This window comes from Elephas maximus, chromosome 2 (genome assembly GCF_024166365.1).
Source record: "Elephas maximus indicus isolate mEleMax1 chromosome 2, mEleMax1 primary haplotype, whole genome shotgun sequence".
NCBI classification, from domain to species: Eukaryota; Metazoa; Chordata; class Mammalia; order Proboscidea; family Elephantidae; genus Elephas; species Elephas maximus.
In genome coordinates, this window is record NC_064820.1 from 147,876,597 (window position 1) to 147,901,854 (window position 25,258).

Genomic DNA, 25,258 nt, shown 5'->3' on the forward strand with positions numbered 1-25,258 from the left:
GCCTGTGGCGCCTAGCAGGGAAAATTAAACACCTCAGTTGCTAATGAAAAAAATCATCCAAGCACTCCCCACCCTCCCACACATACCGTTGCCCCATGAGAGGGAAGCCAGACCACTCAGGTGCCTGATGACACAGCCTCAGTGACAAACAGAAGTGAGAAGAAAGCCTGCCCAGCACTGACTGGCTCCCTCGAGGCTTCTACCCTCCTGAGAAAGGCTGGCACTGGGGAGCACCAACAGCCATGGGCACCCTGGGAGAGTGTGTGCATGTGTGTGTGTGTGTGTGCAACGGGAGGGGAGTGACGTGACCCATGAGAAACAGAGAAGACTGCCTATCTCTCGCTCTCTTTTTGCCTTAGTGTAAGCCAGCTTTTCTGTCAGGGCTAACTGCAGCTGTGACCAAATACAGCCACCTGACCCTGAATGTGAGGGAGGAATTCTGTCAGATAAACAAGTCCATGGATGGATAGCTCCAAATGCGGCGGGGGGGGGGGGGGTGGGGGTGGCGGGGGGAGGGGAGCGGCTAGCAGCAGAGGCCAGGGCTGAAGTGGTTCTGTCCTGAGGGGCTCTCAGTAGAGGGACCATGGGTAACAACCCTCCACCCCCACTGGGGCTGGGGGGAGCAGCCCATCTGCCACCTTGCCACCTATCACCTTGTTCTTTTGGCCTAGAAAATTCTAACCCCTCCAATGAAGTCCAGCTGGAGGTTATCTGCTTCAAGAAACCTTCCCTGAGTCCTCTGAGCTGGTGAGCAGAATATTCCCTCCTCTGAGCCCCAAGCCTGTTCAGCAGGCGCTTCTCTGTGGGTTCCCCCCTCCACTGGGGAGAGGCAACGCTTTTGTCAGAGGCACCCATTCTGAGGTGTCATTCACTGTGAGCACTCAATGAATCCTTGTTGGCCACTAGATTTCCTTAAATACACATTTCTATTTGTCTATCACAACAGCTTCTGTTTAATCCTCCAGGGCTGGCCACACAGGACCTGTCTGTGAACAGGCAAGAAGCCCTTTCCAACCGGAGAACAGAATGTTGGGTGGATACCAAAGGAGGGCCCAGCTCCACGGGAGTGGGGAGAGCTCTGGTTGTAGAGTCAGACAGAGCTGGGCTCAAATCCCAGCTCCACCATTCATAGCTGTGTGACCTTGGAGAATATGCTTCACTCCTCTGTGTCCCTCATTGTAACACAGGGATGGTATTACTTACCTCATGAGGTTGTGATGAGAAGTAAATGAAATGATGTATGCAGAGGGCCGATGTGTGTGTGTGCACATGTACACACACAGGCTTTGTAGTTACTATTGTCACTTTAGTCCCAGCTGGAGCCATGGAGTTGTTAGTTCTCAGACAGTCATTTAAAAAGGCTCGTGGTGGAGAGCTGAGGAAATCATCTGGATAATTCAGGGCAGAGCCCTGCTACTAAGAGCAAGGATTGTTTCCTCAGAAACAAGGGGGAGGGGCTTTGTCTGCTTAGTGTCCCGTCCATCCCAGGGTGGCATGGACTTGGGGAGGGGGGACACTCAGGCACAGTGACAGTGGGTAATGAGGTGGCTCTGCTCCATAGCACTTGCTTCGAGTCTGGCTCCGACACAGCTTACAGTGAAGGGGAGGCCTGGGGAATACCACTTACCTCTCTAGGAACTGCTGGACTTCTCCCCTCACAAAATAATTTCATTTCTGGTAAATTTTACTAACTGCAAACTTGTCTTTTGAATAGAGGCATGTGTGCATTTCAGGAGGCTCCTTGCAGTTGCACCAATTTTTTATAGTAATAAGCTTTTTCATCCCCCTCTAAACATGAGGCTGACATCAGAAAACAGTTTCTGATCCCAGTTTTAAAAACTAACTGGGTGGTTTAGAGATGATGGGAATCCCAGGTGGTTTATTGGCTCCCTTTCTTTTAGTTTCATTGAAAAGTATTTCCTTCAATGAAGCCACATCTCAGGGCACGATGCACTTTGGATTATTGAAATTTTAGAAACGTTTAGGTGATTATGGTAAATAATTCATGCAAACCCTGACAAATGCAATTTATTCTTTTGTGCCATCACAAGGAAGGAGAAACTGGCTGCCCCTCCTCTATTTTCTTCCCAATCCTTTTAGCGACATCTAGTGGAGGATCTTTGCAAAATACAGAATTTAGTTCCGTGGTGTTCCTTCTCCAAAGTTAAGGAATTAAGATTCATTGGGAAGCCATTTAAACCTTGTTTCCATTTATATTTTCATCTGTGCTTCTGCCTCCAAATTAGAAATACCATCGAGGCCAAATGGACTCTTGTTTTTTAATATTAGAGGGTGCCATCAGGTACCCTATATCACAGTGATCAGTATCTGTGGATTTGGATCTGGTCACTTATTAGCAGTGTGACCATAGGCAAGCTACTTCTCCCAGCCTCAGTGTTCTCAGCTGTAAAATGGACCTAATAGCAGAGCCTGTCCTATAGGATCATTGCAAGAATAAAGCAAAACGATGCCCATAAATGACTAAACACAGTGTATTACAACTAGCAATGTTGTTACTTGCCATGGATTTGGCTCCAACCCATAGTGACCTTATTATAACAGAAGAAAATGCTGTTCACTCCTGTGCCATCTCCATGATCTTCGATATGTTTGATTCCATTGTTGTGCTATTGTGTCAGTCATTTCATTGAGGTTTCCCCCCATTTTCACTGATAAAAAAAAAAAAAAAAAACGGTTGCCATTGAGTCGATTCTGACTCATAGCAACCCTACAGTGCTGAGTAGAACTGCCCCATAGGGTTTACAAGGAACAGCTGGTGGATCCGAACTGCTAACCTTTTACTAAACAGCCGAGCTCTTAACTATGGCACCACCAGGGCTCGTTTTCACTGACAGCCACTGTTTATTTCTCATCACCCTCCTTGGGTCACTGCAGATCCTACCTATAGACAATGCTCTTGGGAGTCTGCAGATGTCTTATATGAAGTGTTATCACTGTAAAATACATATTCTTGAAAAGACAACTGCTAAACCTTTTCTCTCTTTTTGGTCAAACTCGAATGAAGAAATAGTAATTCATAATCTAAACCCAGCAAAGATCTTGGAAAAAGAAATTTAAAAGTCTTAATAATGTATTTAGAAGAAACTTGGAAGTTATCAGGTTTGAGTTAGTAGTCTGCCTTTTTGGTGAAAAAGAGATCAGCCACATGATAGTTTCGTACCCTGTTTCTATTTCATTAGGCAGAGTATGGAAAGGAAAAATGACCTTTGACATTCATCCATGATAAGCAGGGTACTGCTGTTTCTTCCTGGTTAGTCTGCTTTAGAAGTAGGTACTTTTCTTTTTAAGAAGTGGAAGCAGTCTTCTGTGTTTTTGGCAAAATGTCCTTTGAAGCAAAAAGTGTCTGTTTTGCTAATGTATTTTTAGCTACTCTGGTCCATCTGGGATCTTTCTAAATAAACTAGATCCCTAAACACCCTCAGCTGTGAGAAGGCATGTAGAAGTTGGTAGCACATCCTGGGGACCTGGGTGGTGGCAGCTTGCCCTTGGAAAGCTCCTGGCACCCCTCTTTTCTGGCCTGCAGGGACAATAGGCCCAACAAAGCCCCAGCAGAGGGCTCAAGGCCTCTTCAGCTTCTTCTGGCAAGCAGCCCAGAGGCACCCAGGCCCAGCCATGAAGAGACTGTCAGGAGCAGAGGGCATTAGGAGAGACCTGGGCTCAGAGTCTGAAGACCTGGGCTGGAGTACCAGCTCTGTCACTTGCCACCTGTGTGGCTTTGGGCATGTCTGCTTCATCATCTGTGAAGTGGGGATAACATGCTAACCCAAGTGGTACAAGGATGGAAGGAGGGGGTTTTTCATCAACACCTTCTACAAACCACTAGAGGACTGAAGATAACACCACCCACCCAGGCTGCAGTGGGCACCAGCCAGGCCCCTCACCCCCAGACTTAGGACTCACAGGCACAATAACTTGAAACACAGCAGTCACAGTAACAGTTTAACATTTTACTAAATCAATTCACACAAATTCCAAATTGCAAATATAATTAAGGACAACAGGTTCTGTTCTGTCTTTTAAATCTTTCCTTTCCAAATACATCATTAAGACGATAACCAAAAAAAACAGTTAGGTCTGCTGCAAATTCATGACTTTTCTTTTCTTCTTGAGGAAAAAAAAAAAAAAAAAAGAACATTATAGTAAAAAGAATGCCACTGGGTGTACAATAAAGCACCACAACACACAGTTACAAAATGGGGCTTCCTGGATTCTGCCACATGTGAAAGACACTGCTCTTCCCACTGTTCTGCACCAATCAGGGTTTTTCATTAAAATAAAACTATAAAATCTCCTAGGTTACACTAAAGTCAGACACGGTCTGGAACACAGTGCTTAACAACAGTAATGCCAACTATCAGTGCTAACATAAAAACATTTTAGAAGGTCAAAAACAAACTGAAAACCAAAACCTTATTTTCCCTAGATGAGCAAAATTGAAAATGAAAGGGTTCCCGCCTCCCAGGAGTGAAGGGATTTTTTTTTTTCTTTCTTTCTTTCAAATGGGAGGCAGGGGACGCGATGTGGGCTGGCTCTGTAGTTCCTCTGCCTAGTTGGCGTCCAGCTTGGCCATTTCCTGCACGTAGATGCCTATACTCTCACTGTCGAAAAGCACAAAATACACTGTTTTGATTGAAGAGGCCATTGTTGAGACGAAGTAACTGGAGATGGCTTTCAGAATCAGCTGAGCTGCTGTCTGCTTTGGAAAACCGTTCCTGCAGGAGAGAACACAAGCTCTCAGCAGCTAGCAGGCCACGGTAGCTGTGGGACTTACTTGCCCCGGGTCACTCCCCCCACCCCCAGGCCTTCTGTGCGGCAGTGGCCTCATGCTGGGTCATGTTCCATGAGCTGTATTGGGCCAGTGGCTGCTCAGTACAGGCGTGAGAAAACCCAGTCCCTGCCAGGTGCAGGCACAGACAAGTGGGCAGAAAACTACAAGCTGGGGGAGAACGTGCCTTCAGAGAAAGGAGGCGCACCAGGAAATTTTCTGAAAGGTGACCAGACAGGAGGTGTGTGTTTGTGGTGTGTGGTGTGCTTGAAGCCCCACAAGGGCAGCACAGGCTCCCACATGTTTTTTCCCAACCTCATGGACACCAGCATGGTGCCTGACACCCAGCCCAGGCTGAGACACTCCCAGGGGGTGGCTCTCCAGGAAGGCAATGACCTCCATCCATGAAAGCGGAGGGGCCTACAAATTTCATAGTGGCCTCCAGATTTCATGAGTGCAGGGGCTGATGGCCAGGAATCCACCACAACACACACCAGCTGTGCCAGCCCAAAGGCCAGGGCACTGGGGAGCCACGGTGCAGGGGAAAACTCTGGGTCAAGTGGTCTGTTCATCTCAGTGGCTGTCATCCAATTCTCCAGGCCAATTTTACTAGAGTTCCTATACATTTCTGTTTAAAGTAACTATTGCATGGCAACATTTTCAGGACTCAGAACTTAAGCAAGAATCTGAAATCAGGACAGGAAAACTGGTACTCCTTTGCCTGGGCGCCAAGGTGCTCCTGGTCCACACCATGTGTGCATGGCCAGATGACCTGGTTGAGGGAGAGGGGGATGGCCGTCAGCATGGCGACTTGCCTGTATGGTGGGAATAACATGGGCTTTGGAGTCAGGGCCCTGGGCTTAAATCCCTTACTGGTCCCATTTCACACTTAAGGGTACTGAGGGTAAGGGCTTGGGGCCAGCTCTCATTGGGATTTCTTTATTTGGCAGATCTATAGTTGGTCACTGAGGTGCTGGCCCACCCCACAGCTCGGGCTCCTGCTGCTGGGGAGAAGTTTTCAGACACCTGAGGTTTCTTGTGGTGCTCCTCACTCACTACAGTTTGTAGGTTTTTTGTTTTTTTTTTAAACTTTTATTTGAGTTTTAAGCTGAATTTATTCCCGAGCCGTAAGTTTTGTTTCTTTAGTTTCTTCTGGGGTATCTTTTTCTTCTGTGTGACCTTCTCTTCCGGTTTAGGAACAATCTGTTCCTTCTCAGTACGGATCATACATGGCATGGCAGGAGAGCTCACGTACGGGTTAATCTGACCATGAGCTCTGTACGTGCGACATCTCGGAGGCTTTGTTCACCTGGATGTGCTCAATGACAGAGAATCTACTTTAGGCCCTTAAATTCAGCATTACTGTCTGCATTTTGAGGCGTGTGCAGCAAAGATTCAGCACTCTTTTAGATCACCAACCCGGTATGCAACCCCACGGTCTGGCCTGGGCACACCTACCAACTCCACCATAATGTTGGAACAGCACACGTTGCTTCTGTGAAGTGACATCTTTCAGATACTTGGTGGCTTTTCGGATATGCATACCCTTGATGGCCTGGGCAGTTTCATGGGTGTTCTTAAAATAGACCTGAAGATTTGAACCTCTTGATTTACATGATTTTGTGGAGGTTTTTGGGTCTCTTACGGGAAGACCATGTCTGTGGGTTTTGAATGTGTCCCCGGTCCTTGGACAGCCACACTTCTCCCATTGTTGTCAACGTAGAGCATTTCAGAGCCACAGCTGAAAACCATTCCTGTGACTTGTTTTTGATCAAACATGGCTTCACTCATCTAGAAGACAGACCCCTAGTAACTTCTGGATACTTCAGAAATGGAGCTCATTTTTAGAGAACAAAGGGATGTCACCACGGGCGTTCCCTAGCCTGTGTGGAGAAGCCAGCATGTGACTAGTGCGGTGAACCGGGGTCAGGGTTCCTTCACACACAGGCTGCTCCTCCTCAGCCACACAGAGAACCCACCAAGCAGGCAGCGCACAGGACACTGTTGATGAGGAAGGCGGCTCAGGGGCTGAGCAGAGAGCTTCAGAGACATTCTGAGCAGGGTATGCACGGCTTCCTCCTGAGGAAATCCTGGTGGCTCTGCGTCCCACCGGATCGGGCAGAGTGACCAACAGGTGGGTGAGGGGCAGTACAGGAAGAAGGGTTTGCAGGGAGAGGACAGGGATGAGACTGCATGTGGCAGGCCTTTCCCCTCACACCCATCCACATCCTTGGACCAGAAAGCTCAGTCTGGCAATAAGCTTTTCTTATCATACCTGACACAGTGGCCTTGACTATTTTTCCAGGACTGAGGAGCACAGGGGATAGGTAACTTAGAACAAGACACACCTTAGGAACTGCTTGAAGGTGTTAACTTGGCCTTCCAGTTTTTGTGGCTGTCTCCCTGGTAGGCATGTACCCAAGGGAGTGTGCACAGGTGAGTCCCATAGGGAGCAGAACTCATATCCACTGGGGGAAGTGTGGGGTGGCAGGGCTGCCTTCCCTCCACCTGGACCTTCCCCTGAGAGGGGGGACCAGGTCTGCTTTTGTGTGCAGGCACAAGGTCACAGGGTCACTGGAATAAGGGCCCATTTTGAGTGTCTCACAAAGAACGAATGTTCATTTTTCTGCTGTAAATACAGCTGCTGCTAGAAGGATTGATCAGATTACAATGGCCCCATTAATTTCATCCCTGATGAGAAAAGCCTGAGGAGGCAGCAAGTGGTCAGGTGGGCAGGAGTGGGGCACGTCCGGTGGCTGCGGCAGGACAGGGGCCCAGCCCACAGATGGACACAGCCCGCACTTGGGCCAAGGGAGCTCCAGGGCCTGGGAGATCGAGCAGAGCTGACGGTGGGCCTGACCTGAAGGTGGCTGAGACGGGCTGTGAGAAGCAGCGTTCTTTGCATGTGAAGCCCAAGACCATGCCCCACTGGCTCCAAGCTCCCTCAGTGAGGGCACCCTCCTGCCTGTCTGCCTGCCTCACACCTGCACAGGAGAGCTGGGCTGAGAGCAGAGCTTTGAATAGGGTTCAAAGCCCTGTTGAGAATTTGCATTTCTAACAAGTTCCCAGGCAACGCTAATGCTGCTGGTTAAGGACCTTTTGGTGTAGGGTGGAAATGCAAATTCTCAGCAGGGATTCAAAGCCCTGGCTGAGGGGCGAGCCTGTGAGACTTCCCTGAGCTGCCATCTCTTATGTGGTCTGATGGCCATGGTCCCACCCACTCCTGTTTCCCCTGCCCTGCAGGAGCTGGCCCTGGTGCAGGGCTTCTTTAGCTGCTCGAATTGCCACAGGTTACTATGTCTTCAGCATTACAGATGCCAGGCTGATGCCGGGTGGGACGTGGTGTGGTGCAGTGTGCACCCTGGCCCCTTTGCCCTTGCTGACTGTAAGACCTCAAAAATGTGCCTGCCACTCCTGCCTGTGTCCACTGCTTTCTGACAGACCCTCTCCCAAAGCTCTTGGTTCTTCTATCTGGACCCCTAAAAGAGGGTGTGTGACTTTCAGTGAGGGAATGTTCTTCCCTGTTCCTCTACATCACTAGTGTTCAAACTTCAGCCTCTATCAGAATCACAAGGGGCTTGTCACACTGACTGCTGGCTCAGCCCTGACTCTGGTCCAGCAGTCTGGGGCCCACACTTTCAGAGCCACTGTTCTCCATGCAGCCAGCACTGACTTTACCATCTGAGCTTGCGGAGAGGCACTAACGGTTAAGAACCTGCAGGTGAGAGAGAAAGACAGCGATCAAAAGATTTAGACCTCAGTGCCGGTATCTGTACGTTGTTGGTTACTGTTGAGTTGGCTCTGACTCGTGGCAACCTTACGTGTAACAGAATGAAATGGTGCCAGGTCCTGTGCCATCCTTATGCTCCTTGATATGTTTGAGTCCATTGTTGTAGCTGTTCTGTCAGTCCACCTTATAGAGGGTTTCCCTCATTTTTGTTGGCCCTCTACTTTATCAAACATGATGTCCTTTTCTAGAGATTGGTCTTTCCTGATGACATGTCCAAAGTAAGTGAGTTAAAGATTTGCCATCCATGCTTCCAAAGAACATTCTGGTTGTATTTCTTCTAAGAGTGATTTGTTCGTTCTTTTGGCAGTTCACAGTATATTCAATATTCTTTGCCAACACTACAGTTTGAACACATCAATTCTTTTCTGGCCATCCTTTTTTACTATCCAACTTTTGCATGCATATGAGGTGACTGAAAAGACCATGGCTTGGGTCAGATGCGCCCAATGCAATTAGCCCATGAAAACCATTTGGATCACACTTGCATCCCTACTGGCAGTAGAGTGCAGGCTGTTCTGCCAGAATGTACCTGGCCTTGTCCACCAAGGTTGCAGTTGGGTGAACATGGATCTGGATCTGTTTCCAGGAAAACCTCTTGCTGACAAGCCCATCCTCTTTCCTAGGTAACCACAGCCTAAAGAAGAAACCAGGCCATGGGGTCTTGGTCACTCTGGACCACGCAGACTGCCAAGAAGAAAGAGGTGATGGTTTTCCTCAAGTTTTCAGGTGGGGACCCAAAATGCTTTCTAGTCTCCAAGTTAAAAAGTCTGTTTGTAGCGATCTTTAGATTTAATGCAATTCCCATCCAAATCCCAAAGACATTTTTTAATGAGATGGAGAAAAAAATCACCAACTTCATACAGAAGGGAAAGGGGCCTGTGATAAGTAAAGCATTACTGAAAAAGAAGAACAAAGTGGGAGGCCTCACTCAACCTGATTTTAGAAGCTATTATACTGCCACAGTAGTCAAAACAGCCTAGTACTGGTATAACAACAGATACATAGACCAATGGAACAGAATTGAGAATCCAGACATAAATCCATCCACATATGAGCAGTTGATATTTGACAAAGGCCCCAAATCAGTTAAATGGGGGAAAAGACAGTCTCTTTAACAAATGGTGCTGGCATAACTGGATATCCCTCTGCAAAAAAATGAAACAAGACCCATACCTCACACCATGCACAAAAACGAACTCAAAAAAGATCAAAGACCTAAATATAAAATCTAAAATGTTAAAGATCATAGAAGAAAAAATAGGGACAACGTTAGGAGCCCTAATACATGGCATAAACAGTACACAAAACATTACTAACAATGCGGAAGAAAAACTAGATAACTGGGAGCTCCTAAAAATCAAACACCTTTGCTCATCCAGGAAACCCTGGTGGCGTAGTGGTTAAGTGCTACGGCTGCTACCAAAAGGTCGGTAGTTCGAATCCATCAGGCGCTCCTTGGAAACTCTATGGGGCAGTTCTACTCTGTCCTATAGGGTCGCTATGAGTCGAAATCGACTTGACAGCAGTGGGATGCTCGTTCAGACTTCACCCAAACAGTAAAAAGATTATGTACAGACTGAGAAAAAGTTTTTAGCTATGGTATTTCTCATCGTGCCTGATCTCTAAAATCTACATGATACTGCAAAAACTCAACTGCAAAAAGACAACCCAATGTAAAAAATGGGCAAAAGATATGAACAGACACTTCACTAAAGAGGATTGAGGCAGCTAACAGATACATGAGGAAATGCTCACCATCTTTAGCCATTAGAGAAATGCAAATCAAAATTACTATGAGATTCCATCTCACTCCAACAAGGCTGGCATTAATCCAAAAAACACAAAATAATAAATGTTAGAGAGGTTGTGGAGAGACTGGAACACTTATGCACTGCTGGTAGGAATGTAAAATGGTACAACCACTTTGGAAATCAATGTGGCACTTCATTAAAAAGCTAGAAATGGAACTACCATACGATCCAGCAATCCCACTCCTTGGAATATACCCTAGAGAATTAAGAGCCTTTACACGAACAGATATATGCACACACATGTTCACTGCAGCACTGTTTACAATAGCAAAAAGATGGAAGCAACCAAGGTGCCCATCAATGGATGAATGGACAAATAAATTATGGTATATTCACACAATGGAATACTACGCATCGATAAAGAACAATGATGAATCTATAAAACATTTCCTAACATGGAGAAATCTGGAAGGCATTATGCTGAGTGAAATTAGCCAGCTGCAAAAGGTCAAATATTGTATAAGACCACTATTATAAGAACTTGAGAAATAAACAGAGAAGAAAATATTCTTTGATGGTTATGAGAGGAGGGTGAGGGGTATTCACTAATTAGATAGTAGATAAGAACTACTTTAGGTGAAGGGAAAGACAACACAAAATACAAGCAAGGTTAGCACAACTGGACTAAATCAAAAGCAAAGAAGCTTCCTGAATAAACTGAATGCTTCAAAGGCCAGTGTAGCAGGGGTAGGGGTTTGGAGACCATGGTTTCAGGGGACATCTAAGTCAATTGGCATAATAAAATCTATTAAGAAAACATTCTGCATCCCACTTTGGAGAACAGCGTCTGTGGTCTTAAATGCTAGCAAGCGGCCATCTAAAATGCATGAATTGGTCTCAAGACACCTGGAGCAAAGGAGAATGAAGAACACCAAGGACACAAGGTAATTACGAGCCCAAGTGACAGAAAGGGCCACATGAACCAGAGACTACATCATCCTGAGACCAGAAGAACTAGATGGTGCCCGGCTACAACCGAAGACTGCCCTGACAGGGAACACAACAGAGAACCCCTGAGGGAGCAGGAGAGCAGTGGGATGCTGACCCCAAATTTTTGTAAAAAGACCAGACTTAATGGTCTGAGACTAGAAGGACCCTGGTGGTCATGGCCCCCAGACCTTCTGTTAGCCCAGTACAGGAACCATTCCCAAAGCCAACTCTTCGGACAGGGATTGGACTGGACAATGGGATAGGAAAAGATGCTGGTGAAGAATGAGCTTCTTGGACCAAGTAGACACTTGAGACTACATTGGCATCTCCTATCTAGAGGGGAAACGAGAGGGCAGAGGGGGTTAGAAGCTGGAGAGATGGACACAAAAAGAGAGAGTGGAGGGAAGGAGCAGGCTGTCTCATTAAGAGGAGAGCAATTAGAAGTATATAGCAAGGTGTATATAAATTTTTGTATGAGAGACTGATGATTTGTAAACATTCACTTAAAGCATAAAAAAAAAAAAAAAAAAAAACTCTAACAAAATGGAATGGATAAACAGATGCCCTTGCAAGAGTTCTTTAAACACAGACCCCTGTGCCATCAGGACAGGGCAGCTGGGCAGATGCAGTGGCCTAGGTGGCTCCTACCCCTCCCTAGAGTGGCTAAGAGCTCTGGCTTATACCTACATCCTGGCCGTGTCTCTGTGTCTTGTCTCTTCACCCTGTGCAATGGGGTAATCAGAGTGCCTATGACACAGGATGGTGTGAGTACTGGGCAAGATAATGCACATTAAGCACCAGGACATGGCACAGAGAGTCCTCAGTCAATGGTAGTTATCTCTAAAGTGGGCAGACTTGAAGGTTCTTTGTAACATCCTTAATAATTCATTCAGCTTCTGGAAAGAAGGGCTCACACAGGAAAGCTGCCTCCCCACCCCAGGCCCTGTGACCCCTGTACTGGGTGACTGTTGTCACTGCCCTGTGCAGGCAGTTACACTGTACTAACAGTGTTGGCCTCAGGTCCCCAGAGGACTGCCGTCTGTGTCTGCCATGCCCAGTTCTCCTGGAGGACACTGACCACGACCATTGGCAGGTCAGAGGCATGCATGCAGGGGCTCCAGAGGGGCTCCCTGGTGCGCCACTGACTACCTTCAAGAAACTGCTTGCTTTCTGCATCTCGCTCATCTCTTTGGCTTCTCAGTTGGCTGGGTTCCCACGATCACCGCACAACCACAGCCCCTCCAAGTGGCCATTCTACTTAGCCAAATCTTTGTCTTCCTTCCCCATTTCAGGCCTACTGCCTCTGTGACAGTCACTCCATCCTAGAGCTGCACTGTGTCTGCCTTCTGGACCAAACCAGATGCCAGGTCCTCTAAGATGCAATCAAGCAAGAGGGGTTAAGAGTTTATACCTAGAGTCAGAGTCAGGTCTGAGTCCCAGCTATTCATGGGCAAGGTCATTAACCTAAGCACTTGTGTCCTTGACTGGAAAATAGGTACTTCAAGGGTACACATGATGATGATGATCTTGCTGCTGCTGTTGCCATCAGTTCCCCCAACTCTCAAGAGATGGGGTGCTCCTCATATTCCCACTCTTTTCAGCTCCTGACCTATTTTCTGCTGTGCATTGTTGTGACAGCCTGTGTCTTAAGTTCCTCTGGAGCCAAGTGCTTCCTCCCCACAGGGAGTTGATCCTAGACTTTGACCGCCCCTCCCTGCCCCTCACTTCAGGCCTTGCCTTAAGCAGACTAAGGAGACGTCTGAGCTTTCCCTGCAGCCACTCCAGTCGTGTCTTGAGCTTACCTGAGTGTCCTAAGCCTCAGTCTCCCTAGGCTGGAGTGAGGGGACCCCATGTGCTATCCATCTGGTGCTATCAGCCTGCTCAGTGATGGCCAGGGGGCACACTGATGCTTGTCCTACTGTCCCAAATCTGGGTGTGCAGAGATTCTGGGTTCACCAAGGCCGCATTCCAGAGGAGGTTTAGGTTCTCCACCTCTTGCTGTGCCCCTCCATGTGGGGCTTTGCCAGGTGTCCCTGCTCTCAGTGAGCTCAGTCTCCAGGGTGGGTCCACAGGAGACCAGGCCAGGAGCTGAGGAGCAGACAGGTTAGGGAGGGTGGAGCTTCCAGTGGGAGAGGCTGTATCCTATGGGCAGAATCCAGGAGATTTCCTGGAGGAGGCAGGTGGGGAGCTTGCCCTTGAACACTGGGTAGGAGTAAGAGTGGAGTCTAGCTTTCTTGCTGGGCCAATCAACCTAACTAGTTGTCTGTTTGGGAGACAGGTAGGGCTGGATGTCCTGGAAGCTTGGGTGATGTGGGGAAAATGTCCATTACCCCGTCCCCGTGTGTAGACACTAATCTGCTAGGTTAGGTCTCCCTCACACTGTAGTGCTGGCTGCTCCTGGGTCTTTCTGTTTTCCATGTTCTGCCTGCTTTTGAGTAACTGCCTGGCTGTCTGAAGTTGTTCCAGCCAGAGGCCTCTCCAGCCAGGGGTAAAGAGCAAGCCTATTAGGGTCCTGATCTGAGAGCAGTGGCATGAAGATGGGGAAGCAGACATTCAGAGGGGGGTGGGTAGGGAAGGTCTGATGCCTCCTCTGGGGCTCTGCCCTGCAGCTAGAGACGGGCTGGGCAGCACAGCCCTAAAGTGGCTTCTTCTCATCTCTCCTGCCAGGGCTCACAAGCTTTGGGTTCATAATTCTCCCCAATCCAGAGGCCTTTGAGTTTGTTTCTGTCCTTTTCTGTCTCCTCTAAGGACAATGCCTGAAAGGTAGAGAGGCCCTGTGCAGGTCAGGAAAATCCAGGGTGGTGTTTCCACAGGTTCCCTATAAAATCCATGCACACAGAAGTGCACAGGCAGTGGGCCATCCTTTGGCTGGGTGACAGGAGTTGGGAACAAGGGTCTGTCTGACCTGGGGGGACAGAAGGCAGGGGAGGGATCCATGTGCCTACTGTCAGGGGCTCTGAAGCCAAGGGCCTCAGCTCAAACTCACTCTGGCTGTACCAACACAAGCCGTGTGACCTCAGGTGAGTCACTTAGCCCCTCCAAGCGGCTGTGGCTCACCTTTGGAGTGGAGTTAATAACTGTGCTCCCCTGTTGGGGCTGTTGTGAGATAATGCAGAAAAAGGGATTAGCATGGGACTCACTGAAAACTCACAAACGGTAGCTGGAAACAAACAAACTGGCTTTATTTTTAAGCTCATAAATCTAAGGAGATTTTAATCAAAACTCCAAACTAGCTAGTCCCTGTGTACTGCCCCTCCAGAGAGGGGTCGCCCCCTAATGTCAAACAGAGTTGAAGGAGCAGGGATATCAATAAATACCATGACCAGACTGGCTGAGGACAGGGCGTCCAGATGCCAAACGCAGTTTCCTGTGGCCGGGGTTACACTGGGGGTCCTGAGTGCCTCAGTGCGCGCCCAGGGCCAACGGGCTGAGGGAGCAGGTAAGCGGGTGCCATCACACAGGCAAGGCTCATCATCCTTCCACAGGTGCCACAGATGCTGGGCCTCGGCAAGGAGAAAGTGATCCCAGAGCTCTTCCCCAACATGTTTGCATTAATATCATTTTAATTCCAACATGACTTTTATGCCAGAGACACTGGATGCCACAGACAAGCCATTTTATTTCCCCTCCTAAAGCCCACCATGATTTACTGGCTGGCTCTGGTGTAATCCCATTCTTGACTCATGAAAGAGAGGGCGGCTGTTTACACGGCTCTGTGGGACGAGGTCTGCCTGACAGATGTCGGGGCCGGGCGGCTGTGCACATGTGTGCCTTTGGCATTCTGCCTTCTTAAAAGATTGCAATTTATTATTTTTTAAAACTTTTTACTCCGTGAAAAATGTAAATAAGTCTGTAATAACAGATGCTCTTTTATGGGAATTACTTTTATGCTTCAATTAAAAATCTCCCAATAGCCATATGAAAGAACGTGAAATTATTACCTCCAATAAAGACTCCAATTGCCCCTCTCTTCGGAAGCACCTTTCATCAGAGAAGATCAAAGTGCATCTGAAGTACTAATTAACTGAGCCTCGTAACCATCTGAGGAAGGGCAGTCCCCCACAGCCTTGCTTGCTGATAAGGAAGCCAGGGACAGAGAGGTTCATTCCTTTACTGAAGGTCACACAGCACAGTGGCAATCGGCAGATCTTTTGTGGGAGGCAGGGGATAGTAGGGTGGGAGCAGCAGGAAGCATGTCCACTTAATCTCTGATCCAAAAGCACTTTGTCCAAAAATGGTCTTGAATCTACTCTGGGGCTGGGCCTGGCACCTATCACATGTCTCCATAATTCCAGGGAAGATCAATCTGTAGGGTGTTGGCTGACCACCTTATGAAGTCAGTTTGTCTGCACCTGCTCTTAGAGGCAAGTGAAAGGGCTTTTAGGTGCTCTGTCTCTGTGAGCTTTATTTTCAACATGCATTTAAATGATGTTGACTTCTAAAATGATGTTCAACATATGTTTTTATAAAGGGAATAGAAAAGTATAGTAACTGAAAATATAGACAGCAGTCCAAAACATGTCCGTGATTGTCAGCTTTCAGCTGGGTGCACTTAGTCTGCCCTGCACTTGGGCAGTGAAGTTGAACTTGGAGCGTGCAGAGCAGAGTGTGTGCACGTGCAGGCATGCACCAGTGTATGATAGGAGTCCATCCTAAAGCTACGAAAGTGGTTTTCATTTCTCTTCTGCTCAGAGTCCCCTCCACACTATGGAGATGTACTTGTTGTAGCACCCCAGCTTCCTTTTGCCAGAAGCCTTGAGGAGAAGTCCTGCTCTGAAAGGGCAGAGGCCTGAGGGCACCTCCCCCAAAAGAGCACTGGTCCAGAAGGCCCACAGCTCACTGACCAGTGTGGGATTGCCAGGGAAATGCGCTCTGCTGTCAACACAGGTGGGCAGTGACACAGGCGCTGGAAGAGAAGGTTCGAGCACACCCAGCAATCTTGTCACATAATTGGGTCCTCTGGTGGGTTTGGCCAGTCACGTGGGACCTCCTTGGCCCATAGAAAGACCTGGGGAAGAGTGGTGGTGCCCAGCTGCCTGTGGGCAAGGCCATCTGCTGGTACACGGTCTAACTCTGCTTGAGGATATGTCCCAGTGCGGTGTGAGGAAGCCCATTGGTGCTAGTCCATCATTTTCATTACAGGTGTGGGACCTCAGTGATGGCAACACTCAGGGAGGCTGAATTATGAGGACTACCAGAGAGGAAAAGAGCAAAATCTACTCTCCATCTTCCTGGAGAGCTTGAAAGGGAAGTGCTTTGAAAAGAGCGGCTTTTGATAAATCAAGGAATGGTCATGAGGATTGTTATGCAGGCTTCACCCAGGACAGCTACTCAGCCTGCAGTGCCCAGCCCCTGCCACAGGAAGCTGTTGCCGTGGGAAGTCAGTCTGCCGGAAACTCACGCTGCTGCCACATAACCCTGCCTTCCTCATGTTCTGGGAGGAACTGAGGGGCAGAGACTGAGAAGATTCATGATCTGGGATAGGAAGCCTCAGGTACAGTGGCAGGCCTTCCAAACCAAATCACCTGCCTTAGATGGTGGCCCCTCTCAGGCCCGAGACTAGCATCTGTGGCCTCGGAAACTTTTTCCTTGGCTTTAGGGCCCAATCCAGACCCAGAGCCTTCCAGGAACCTGCAACTGAAGACCCTTGGAAGGGAGGACCCCAGTGATGTAATGGACAGTGGACCACAGCCTCAGAGGCAGAGTGGCCGACAAGCCCTTGCATCTGGACCATGACTCAGAGTTCTCAGAACATTCTTGTAAGAGCTCCTTTAATCTCCAGAGCAATTCTGAGATGCCACACATGGGATTATGATGCCCATGTTACAGAGCAGAGGGTTGGGCTCAGAGTGGGGCTTAATTTATGCATGATTGCTCAGCTGGTTAGTGGCCAGGCCTCTGGCTCCAGGCCTGACCCTGCAAGCCAGAGCTTGGTGCTGTTTCGACGGGCAGGAACCTCGTAGACTATTTACTGGTATTTAGGGGTACGCAACCAGGTAGCGGAAACCCTGGTGGTGTACTGGTTAAGTGCTACGGCTGCTAACCAAAGGGTCAGCAGTTCAAATCCGCCAGGTGCTCCTTGGAAACTCTATGGGGCAGTTCTACTTTGTCCTTATAGGGTCGCTATGAGTCGGAATTGACTTGATGGCACTGGGTTTGGTTTTTTTGTTTGTTCAGCCAGGTAGGTGGGGTGACTGGGGTTGCTACTGAGTCCTATCTGCCCCATCAGCTGTTAAAGAACTCATTCTTCTAGTGGTGGCCCTCTGATTGGGTATCTGTCTTAGGGGCAATTGTGATGCTCTTGAAGGCCTCTGAAACTCTGGGAATACGTCAGGAATGGGAGGTGGGGCAGGGACCCAGTCCTGTTTCATTATCACATAATTGCTCATTCAGTTCTACCTTTACCTCTTTAGCAGGCCATCAGAGTCACCTAGCATAGCAGGACAGATGGGCAGAAGCAGAACAAGTAGGTTTTCTTGAGGTGAAGGATGCATGGGAATCAGACCTCATGTCTGGAAATGTCTCTCATGGTTGTTTAATGTTGCATTTGTCCTACTTCATGTTTCTGGTCCACTCGACCAAGGCCGGTGCACTAAAGCAGCCTCAGGAAGACCTTGCCCAGAGTTGGAGCTCCACAACTACACAGCAAAAACGTGGAGCGTTACATCCGCCACTGACATGTGGCCTTACCTGCCGCTGCCGATGGATGGAAACGCAATGGATTTCAGCTTCTTATCGTCTGCCAGGGCCAAGCAGTTCTTCACTGTCTTTTCCAGAAGCTCTTCACACTTGTCAGCACCCCAGATTGGACTGTTACAGTGGATCACAAACTTGGCGGGTAGGCCATGGCCTGCGCTGACAGCAGCTGGAAAAGACGAAACAGAAACAGTGAGTTCTATTCCTCTGCAAGGTGCACGGGCACAAGGTACCAGACAGACCCATTGTCCAGCTAGAGTGTTTTCCTGGCCCTTCTGTGGCCTGTGTGCCAAGGAAGAACCCAGCTCCTGCTGTGCTGTGACCCCCCACATGAGCTCTGGGGCTGGAACTGCTCATCTTTTAGTCTTCTCACGCCAAAGGACAGGCAAGCCAAGACCCACCCTTGGAAAGTTGGCATTTGGGATGCAGCACCACCAGAAATTTTAGTCAGGATCATAGCAAGCCCTCTCTCTCCCTTCAGAAAACATGCTGGGTGCTCCCAGAAGGCAGGGTGTGTACCACCTAACTCAACTAAACGTGTCCAAATGCTTGCATCCTTGAATTAATTGCCTTTTTGGGTTTCCAGTCCCTTTTTCCTTAAGTGGATTCATATATAAATAATTATGAGGTATCTATAAATCTCCCAGACACAAATCAGGATAAACAGCAACCTTTTTAATGAGCGGAGTCCTCGTGGCTCAGTGGTTAAGAGTTCAGCGGCTAACTGGCAGTTCGAATCCACTAGCTGCTCCTTGCAAACCCTATGGGGCAGTTCTACTCTGTCCTATAGGGTTGCTTTGAGTCAGAATCAACTCCACGGCAATGGGTTTGTTTGTTTTTTTTTTTTTGGTAAGCAACCTGAGCAGCATCTCTGCTGCCATCTTCTGTTCCCTGTTAAGGACGACCTTGATGGACTGTGTGACCAACTGATCTGGTTTAGTTTTGACAGAATAAGATTTTTTTTTTTTTAGATAGAACTGTTTTCTTTTCCTGTCAGCTGTACATCTCCGCAACAGACCCACCTTTCCTCAAGGTCACTCTCTTGTCAGATCTAGAGACACCAGCCTCTGCCTGCCTACACACAAGGGAACGTCAGGCGCCAGCCCAGGGTCTCCCAGAGCATGTTTCAAGGATCACTGTCCCATGGCAGCCCTGCACAAGCAGGGTTCTGGGCCCGGTGGGTTTGGCAAGCCACAGCTAGAGGAGCATGGCATGCAGGAGCACTCTGGAGTCTCTGCACCACTGCTACAGGAAAACCCCCACTTTTTTGTTTGATCAAGTGAAGTTTCCAAGCCTACTTGAACTACAGAAGCCATATTTTAAGGAACACCCAGCAGCATTTCCCAAGGGTACAGGCTGTTAAGGTCATCCCTAGTACATACTGAAGAAAGAGTGACTCGTGGGTGGCGTTTTGTGTTGTGGCAGCAACAGCTATGAACTAAGAGTCATGGGATGTGAGCCTGAGTCTTGGCTCTGCTCATTGACTGGGTGCAAGAACTCTGGGCTGCCAGGGTGATCTACAGAATCCCGGGGTGGGGCTTAATTCACTGGTCTGTCCATAGAAAAGTCATTACTAAACACTGTCTGGAAAAAGACTGAAAAGAAACATGTTAATAGTGGCTATCTTTGGTTAGGAGAGTAGAGGTATGTATATTTTATCTTCTTTACACTTTTTAAAATATTTTAAAACATTTTCTAAAATAGCTCTTAAAATCAGGGGAAAAAATGTATTATTAAAACAAGCAAAAAACATCTTAGACCAGGCTAAATCCAATGAGTTTGCAGGAGCTGCGGTTCAGGTTTCACCAGCAGAGCTGGGTGGCAGCACCACTGCCACCTCTCGTCAGGCCACGTGCTAAGCATCACTGACTAGGCTTACCTGGGCATGATTTGAGAAGCACTGATGGGAAAGGACCAAGGCTGGCATGAGGAAGTGCTGGGAAGGGGCTGAGGGAAGGCCAGGAGCCTCTGGCTGCATATTAAACACCCTGTGTGGCCTCCCTTGCACGGTTGTGACTTTGATGGACCTGGCTGGAGGACTTTATAATTAGTGGTTCTCCATCTCCCAACATGCCAGGCCCGTTGCAGGCAAAATAGAACTGGCACAAAAGAGGTCAAACCCACAAATTAGCAAAGGGAATGCCACCCTCTTATCCCACTAGGCCCTGTGACTAGCCCAAGATGGGAAGTGTGGTCAATGGGGAAAAAGGGGCAGGGTCTGAGGTACCCTCTGTTCAGTTCATCCCTGGGCCTTGAGAGAGAGCTTGTGTTATGTAGTAATGACTGATGTCTGTATTTAATTAAGATTCATTTTCAAAACAAACAGGACTTGAAAGACAGAATGGGCATCAAGGATGCTCTAGTAAGAAGAGAAAACCCGAGCCCACAGAGAGGAATCTCCTCACATGGCTGGTCAGGGGAGCTGGGCCTTAATCCACTGCTCCGTACTCTCAGGCCCTCAGGAGCCCCCACCCTGCAGACCCTGCTGACCACCTCCAAAAAAAAAAAAAAAAAACCAAACCCAGCACTGTCGAGTTGATTCCGACTCCTAGCGACCCTATAGGACAGAATAGAGCTGACCACCTAAAATCCCCAAATTTAGGCCTGCATCAGTGAATAAGAAATAACTTGTCTCCCGTTCTTTGCAACAATCCTCCTCACATCAGATTCCAAGTCAGGTTTTGTTCTTCCACCTCGTATCAGGAAAGGTGTGACTGGCAAATGAGAAATGCATATTTATAGTTTTCCAATTAAAAACACAGATGTCTAAGTGAGATTATTAATTTGCATCTCTCACCGGCAGTTCGCAGACAGTTCAGTATCTATCGCTCTGTAATGTAATGCTCTTAGGTTTGTCAGACTTGGGTTCCTGTAATTCCTTAAAATTTGAGGTCTAGACAGCAAATATTTAGGAGTTATTTTCAGTAATTTAAAAAAAAAATTGGAAAGGTGATTTTCCCGAACCTTCAGTTCCCCTGACCATCTGCACGTGATAGAAGTCTAGTTTGTAAGTGAATGGGCTTTTCCTTGCCTCCACTGTGAAGACACATCTGCCTTACCGCTCATCTGACTTCTAAGCTATCTTATAAAATGGTTTCCATAGAACTGCAAGTGCCACACCCAAACAAGCACAGCGGCTTCCCCGCCTCACCTCCAGCGACTTCCAAGGGCCCATTCTTTTTCCGGAGTTCCAGAACACCCTCCACAAACTCCTTGCCACCTTTCTTCTCCAGCGTGTTTCCTAGGTAAGGACAGGACTAGATCAGACGGCCATCCTTGTGTCTCTGGCACACACAGACACTTTTTAGCATGTCAGGTGACTATATACTTCAAACGATCTGACCAGCTAGACTTCCATAAGGTTGCAAAACAGGAACTAAACCTTGGCTGAGTCAGGAAGGTGGAATTTAGAGGGGGTTTACTATCATTAGCCAGTTACCACTCAGTGGCATTTCTGCTTTACTTCACTTATTTGGGTCCAACTCAGGGCGATGCTGGATGCACCATAGATGCAAGGGAGACGGGAGCCGCCTGTTCTTTGCATACACTCCTGTCCTGCATGCTTTTCAGTGGCGTGAGAAACCAGATGGTGCCGGCTTCGAAGGCTAATGCTTCCCCTGAGTTTTCTTCTCTGTCTCTGGGGAAAACCCCCAAATGGGACCATGCTCCCGTCAAGCAGCTAGCTCTACTCTTGGCAGAAGGCCCAGGAGAGGGTGATCAGATATGGCCACCTTTGGACCAGCATTATTACCATGCTTAGTTCCTATTTTGCAGCTTTAGTGTCATATGTGAATACCAAAAAAAAAAAAAAAAAAAGGCCTCAGACAGTGTATTTCCTAATTACACCAATGATTCAGACTCATTTTAGGTAAAGGAGAGCAACATCAGAAGCAGAGCTTAAAGATAAACTTATATAAAGGCTTAGGAAGAAGGATGTCTTAACAGCTCAGGACCGGATTTGGAAAAAAAAAAAAATCCAGTGCTGGTCGGGAGCACTGTGTTTTCTTGAATTAGGATACTTGTAAGTAATCAATTTCTGTTATGAAAACCAGTTTCCCAAACAAGATTATCAACATCTGTAAGACCTTTGAATTGAGTATCTTATGTGGGACAGTGATCAACAGACCAAGTTTGTGACAACATCATCCATTAAGGTTTCGCCAGAATGGGGTCTAATCCTTCCTTAAGCTCTGGTTCCTCAGTTTTCCACATTTTAAAGTACTTTTCCTCAGGAAAGGATAAAATACTCCCCTTAAGATTCACCATTTGTCTTGGAAAAATCAACGTGCACCTGGCACAATTCGGATACGGGCCAGGCAGGGTACACTGGAATGCACCAGCCCAAATTCTCTGTGTATTCAACCTGTAATGACTAGGACTGATTATCTTAGAGAAACCTGCCCATTCGCATGCTTGTTCTGCAAGGGGGAAGAACCTCAGGAAGTGGCTGGAAGCAAGCTGCCTAGGCACTGTCACAAATCAGACAGAGCCAGAGGCAGGGACTAGACCTAGAAGCTGCCCCGCTATAGGCATATAGCCAGCAGCTCATTACCCACAAGGAGCTCAGATGTTGAAGAGAAGGCTGGGCTTTTAGAAATATTAACTTAGGGTCCTTGAGGTGGGATCTCATATCCCTCCCCATCACCCAGGCTGCCCTCATGCCTTCACCTATCTTAAAAAGCAGCAAATAGTCTTTAAGTGGCAGAGGTATCAGAGGGGAAAAACACTCCACTCATAGACTGTCATCTGTTGCTGCTGTGTGTTTCTGTTCAAGTCCAGCATCAAAGATGGCAGCAAAATGGGCCATGTGCTCCAGGAGCAGACTTGGGCCTACCCACCAAGAAGTGGAGGCTTTCAAGATACAACCCAGGTGAGACCCAAATACAGGTTCACCCAACATATCCATGCAGCTGAGAAAAGGAATCTGGAGTCTGAATCAGCTAGCCGGGACCTATACACTTCTGCCCCAGCTACCACTGGTCCAGCTTTCCCTCTCAGCCTGATCTCAATCTTGACGGACAGGCAAACCAGTATGCATGGGCTGGACCATTTAAGGTCCTTATTCTCTAGGGTATCTACTCTTTGTTGAGAACTGGCAAAATTGGAAGGCACAATAAAATAAGTACCATATTAGTACTATCATATACTTTTTAAAACATGAAATATTTAGGAAAATGGGCTGATTTATAATTAAAGGTGTTTTATCTTAGGAAGAGTGTTTACTTTAAAATTTTTTACTTGTAATTAAACACTGCTTTAATTAGAAGTGAAACTTGCAAGTTAAGATACACTTAATACATGTCCCAAACTTAAAATTCCACCCTAGATTGCAGGCAATCAACCCAATCAGGACTTGACTCCTACACACACATATGTATGCACATGTTCATATAGACACACGTGTACTTTTTAACAAGAAACAGGCCCATTTCAACTGGATTGTCAACACTCTTAATGTAAGACTCTTGCTTTTTAGGCTTAACTTCAGGGTTAATCATAAAGCAATTGGCTTATTTGCCCCCAAGCATAAACTTGTGTTACTCCCATGAGAACGAGAACATTATTTCATGCTTAGAAAGCAGGCATAAGTATCAGTGTTCGAAACAGCCTAAGCGAAAATTTAGGCTTGGACAAATGTCAGGCTAAGCCTGTGGTCTATTTCACTGTTAGAAAGAACTTTGGATCGGTCAAAGTTAATCATTGGGGCTAAGCATTCCTGCACTCGCATTCCTTCTTCCAGCAGTCTCAGGACTCAGGAATTCACACCAAATATGAGAAATGGAGCAATTACGTCCTAACTTCCTTTCCCCCCCTCTAACACATCAAAGTGGGAGCTGGAACCAATTGAGACCATGTATAAATTGGTTTGTCGTTATTTGGGTGATGTAAAAATATCTGGGTTCAGTACTGGTTTGGGCTGGTTCACTGGGCAGGAAAAACACCGAGGTGGGCTTTGGAAGACCTGGGTTCTCGTCCAGGCACAGTCTTTCCTCCTCTGCCAGTTGGGATGCCTGGACCTGCTGAGGTTTTTTCCAGCTCTGACAGTGTCATGAGTAATGTGTGGCATGACCCTGGGCAAACTTTGAACTCAGGCTGCTTATACGCCAACCGAGGCTAATTACCTCTGCCCTGTGCGTATCAGTGGGCAGAGGGCAAGCTTGACAGAGGGAAGAGCGTTAGTACTGTCATTATTTCCATGAGAGGAGTTCAGGAAGGACTGGGCTTTTCTGGGTACGCACATTTGGCTCTGCCTGTTCTTCCCAACTGGTTCAAGCCGCATCTCAAAGCTTCCAGCTCTACATCCTGTCCTGGCTAATCCTGCCAAACATGCACCTTCCATGGGCCACAGCAGGTCGGTGGACTTTCTCCTCTCCCTGGGCCTGTTAAGATACTTTTGCCCAAGAAATTTCATAATTTCCATTTCACCAAATGTCTTGCATGGCAGGATCAGTTCAGGACTTAGTCACTCCTGGCTGAAATACAGACAAGCCCTTAGCTGTTTGTTTATTTTTCTCCAGATTAAGTACCTCTCTCCCATTGAGTTTTCATTTGGTTAAGAAAGGATGCATCTTTCTCTTAAGCTGCCTGATTTAGGAGTTCTTAAACTCCTCCAAAGTCTTGTGAAAGGGGAGTTTATTTTAATTGCTGACAGCCTGACTTTATTTTGGCTAGGCAGACTTGGCAAATCTTGACTTTCCATCCAGTTTGTCCTTCATCCATGTCGGAAATCCAAAATGCCCAGGAGAGTAATTAGTCCAAATCACAGTGGCAGAGGAAGACTGTGAGCAGCAGTCTTTGCTAATGACACTGAACAGAGCTGGACAGGCACAGGCGGCTGAGCTACTGCGCACCTAGTGTCCTGGGCACTTGTGAAACTTCTGATACTCTTATCCTTCAGAATGACTTTACTTTTGTGCTTATTAGAAATGTAACCATTCTCTTTGGAGGCTGGTATTTGAATTTATATTTAGAATGCTGCTTCTGAGACCATCATATTTACTTTAAAATCATATACACATATGATGGTGAGACCCTATAGTGAGCACAATCATGAGCCAGGCACAAAACGAGGTGCTTTGTTTACACTATTTAATGTAATCCTCAGTATTACCACTATTTTATAGGTAGGGTAATTGAAGCATCGAGGAGTTAGGTGACTCACCCAGGCCCCATACCAAGTAAACGGCGAGGCCAGGAGGCAAGCCCCTTCTGCCTATCTCCAACCCTGCACTCTTTCCCAGTACA

At 47.5% G+C, this 25,258-nt stretch overlaps 1 protein-coding gene and 1 pseudogene across 5 annotated transcripts in view; both read right to left on the reverse strand.

Annotated features, from left to right (window-relative positions):
* Positions 1-3,953: 3,953 nt before the first annotated feature.
* The window catches only part of LOC126069982 (core histone macro-H2A.1), a 75,671-nt gene continuing 54,366 nt past the window's right edge, over positions 3,954-25,258 (reverse strand). For all 5 annotated transcript variants that reach the window (XM_049873694.1, XM_049873697.1, XM_049873699.1 and 2 more), the window contains exons 7-9: positions 21,165-21,254; positions 18,008-18,182; positions 3,954-4,733 (exon numbers count right to left, since the gene is read on the reverse strand). In XM_049873694.1, coding sequence (XP_049729651.1) covers positions 4,568-4,733; positions 18,008-18,182; positions 21,165-21,254 — 431 coding nt within the window. In that variant the 3' untranslated portion in view covers positions 3,954-4,567. The remainder of the gene's footprint in view (positions 4,734-18,007; positions 18,183-21,164; positions 21,255-25,258) is intronic.
* LOC126069983 (60S ribosomal protein L17-like) lies at positions 4,745-6,496 on the reverse strand (annotated as a pseudogene).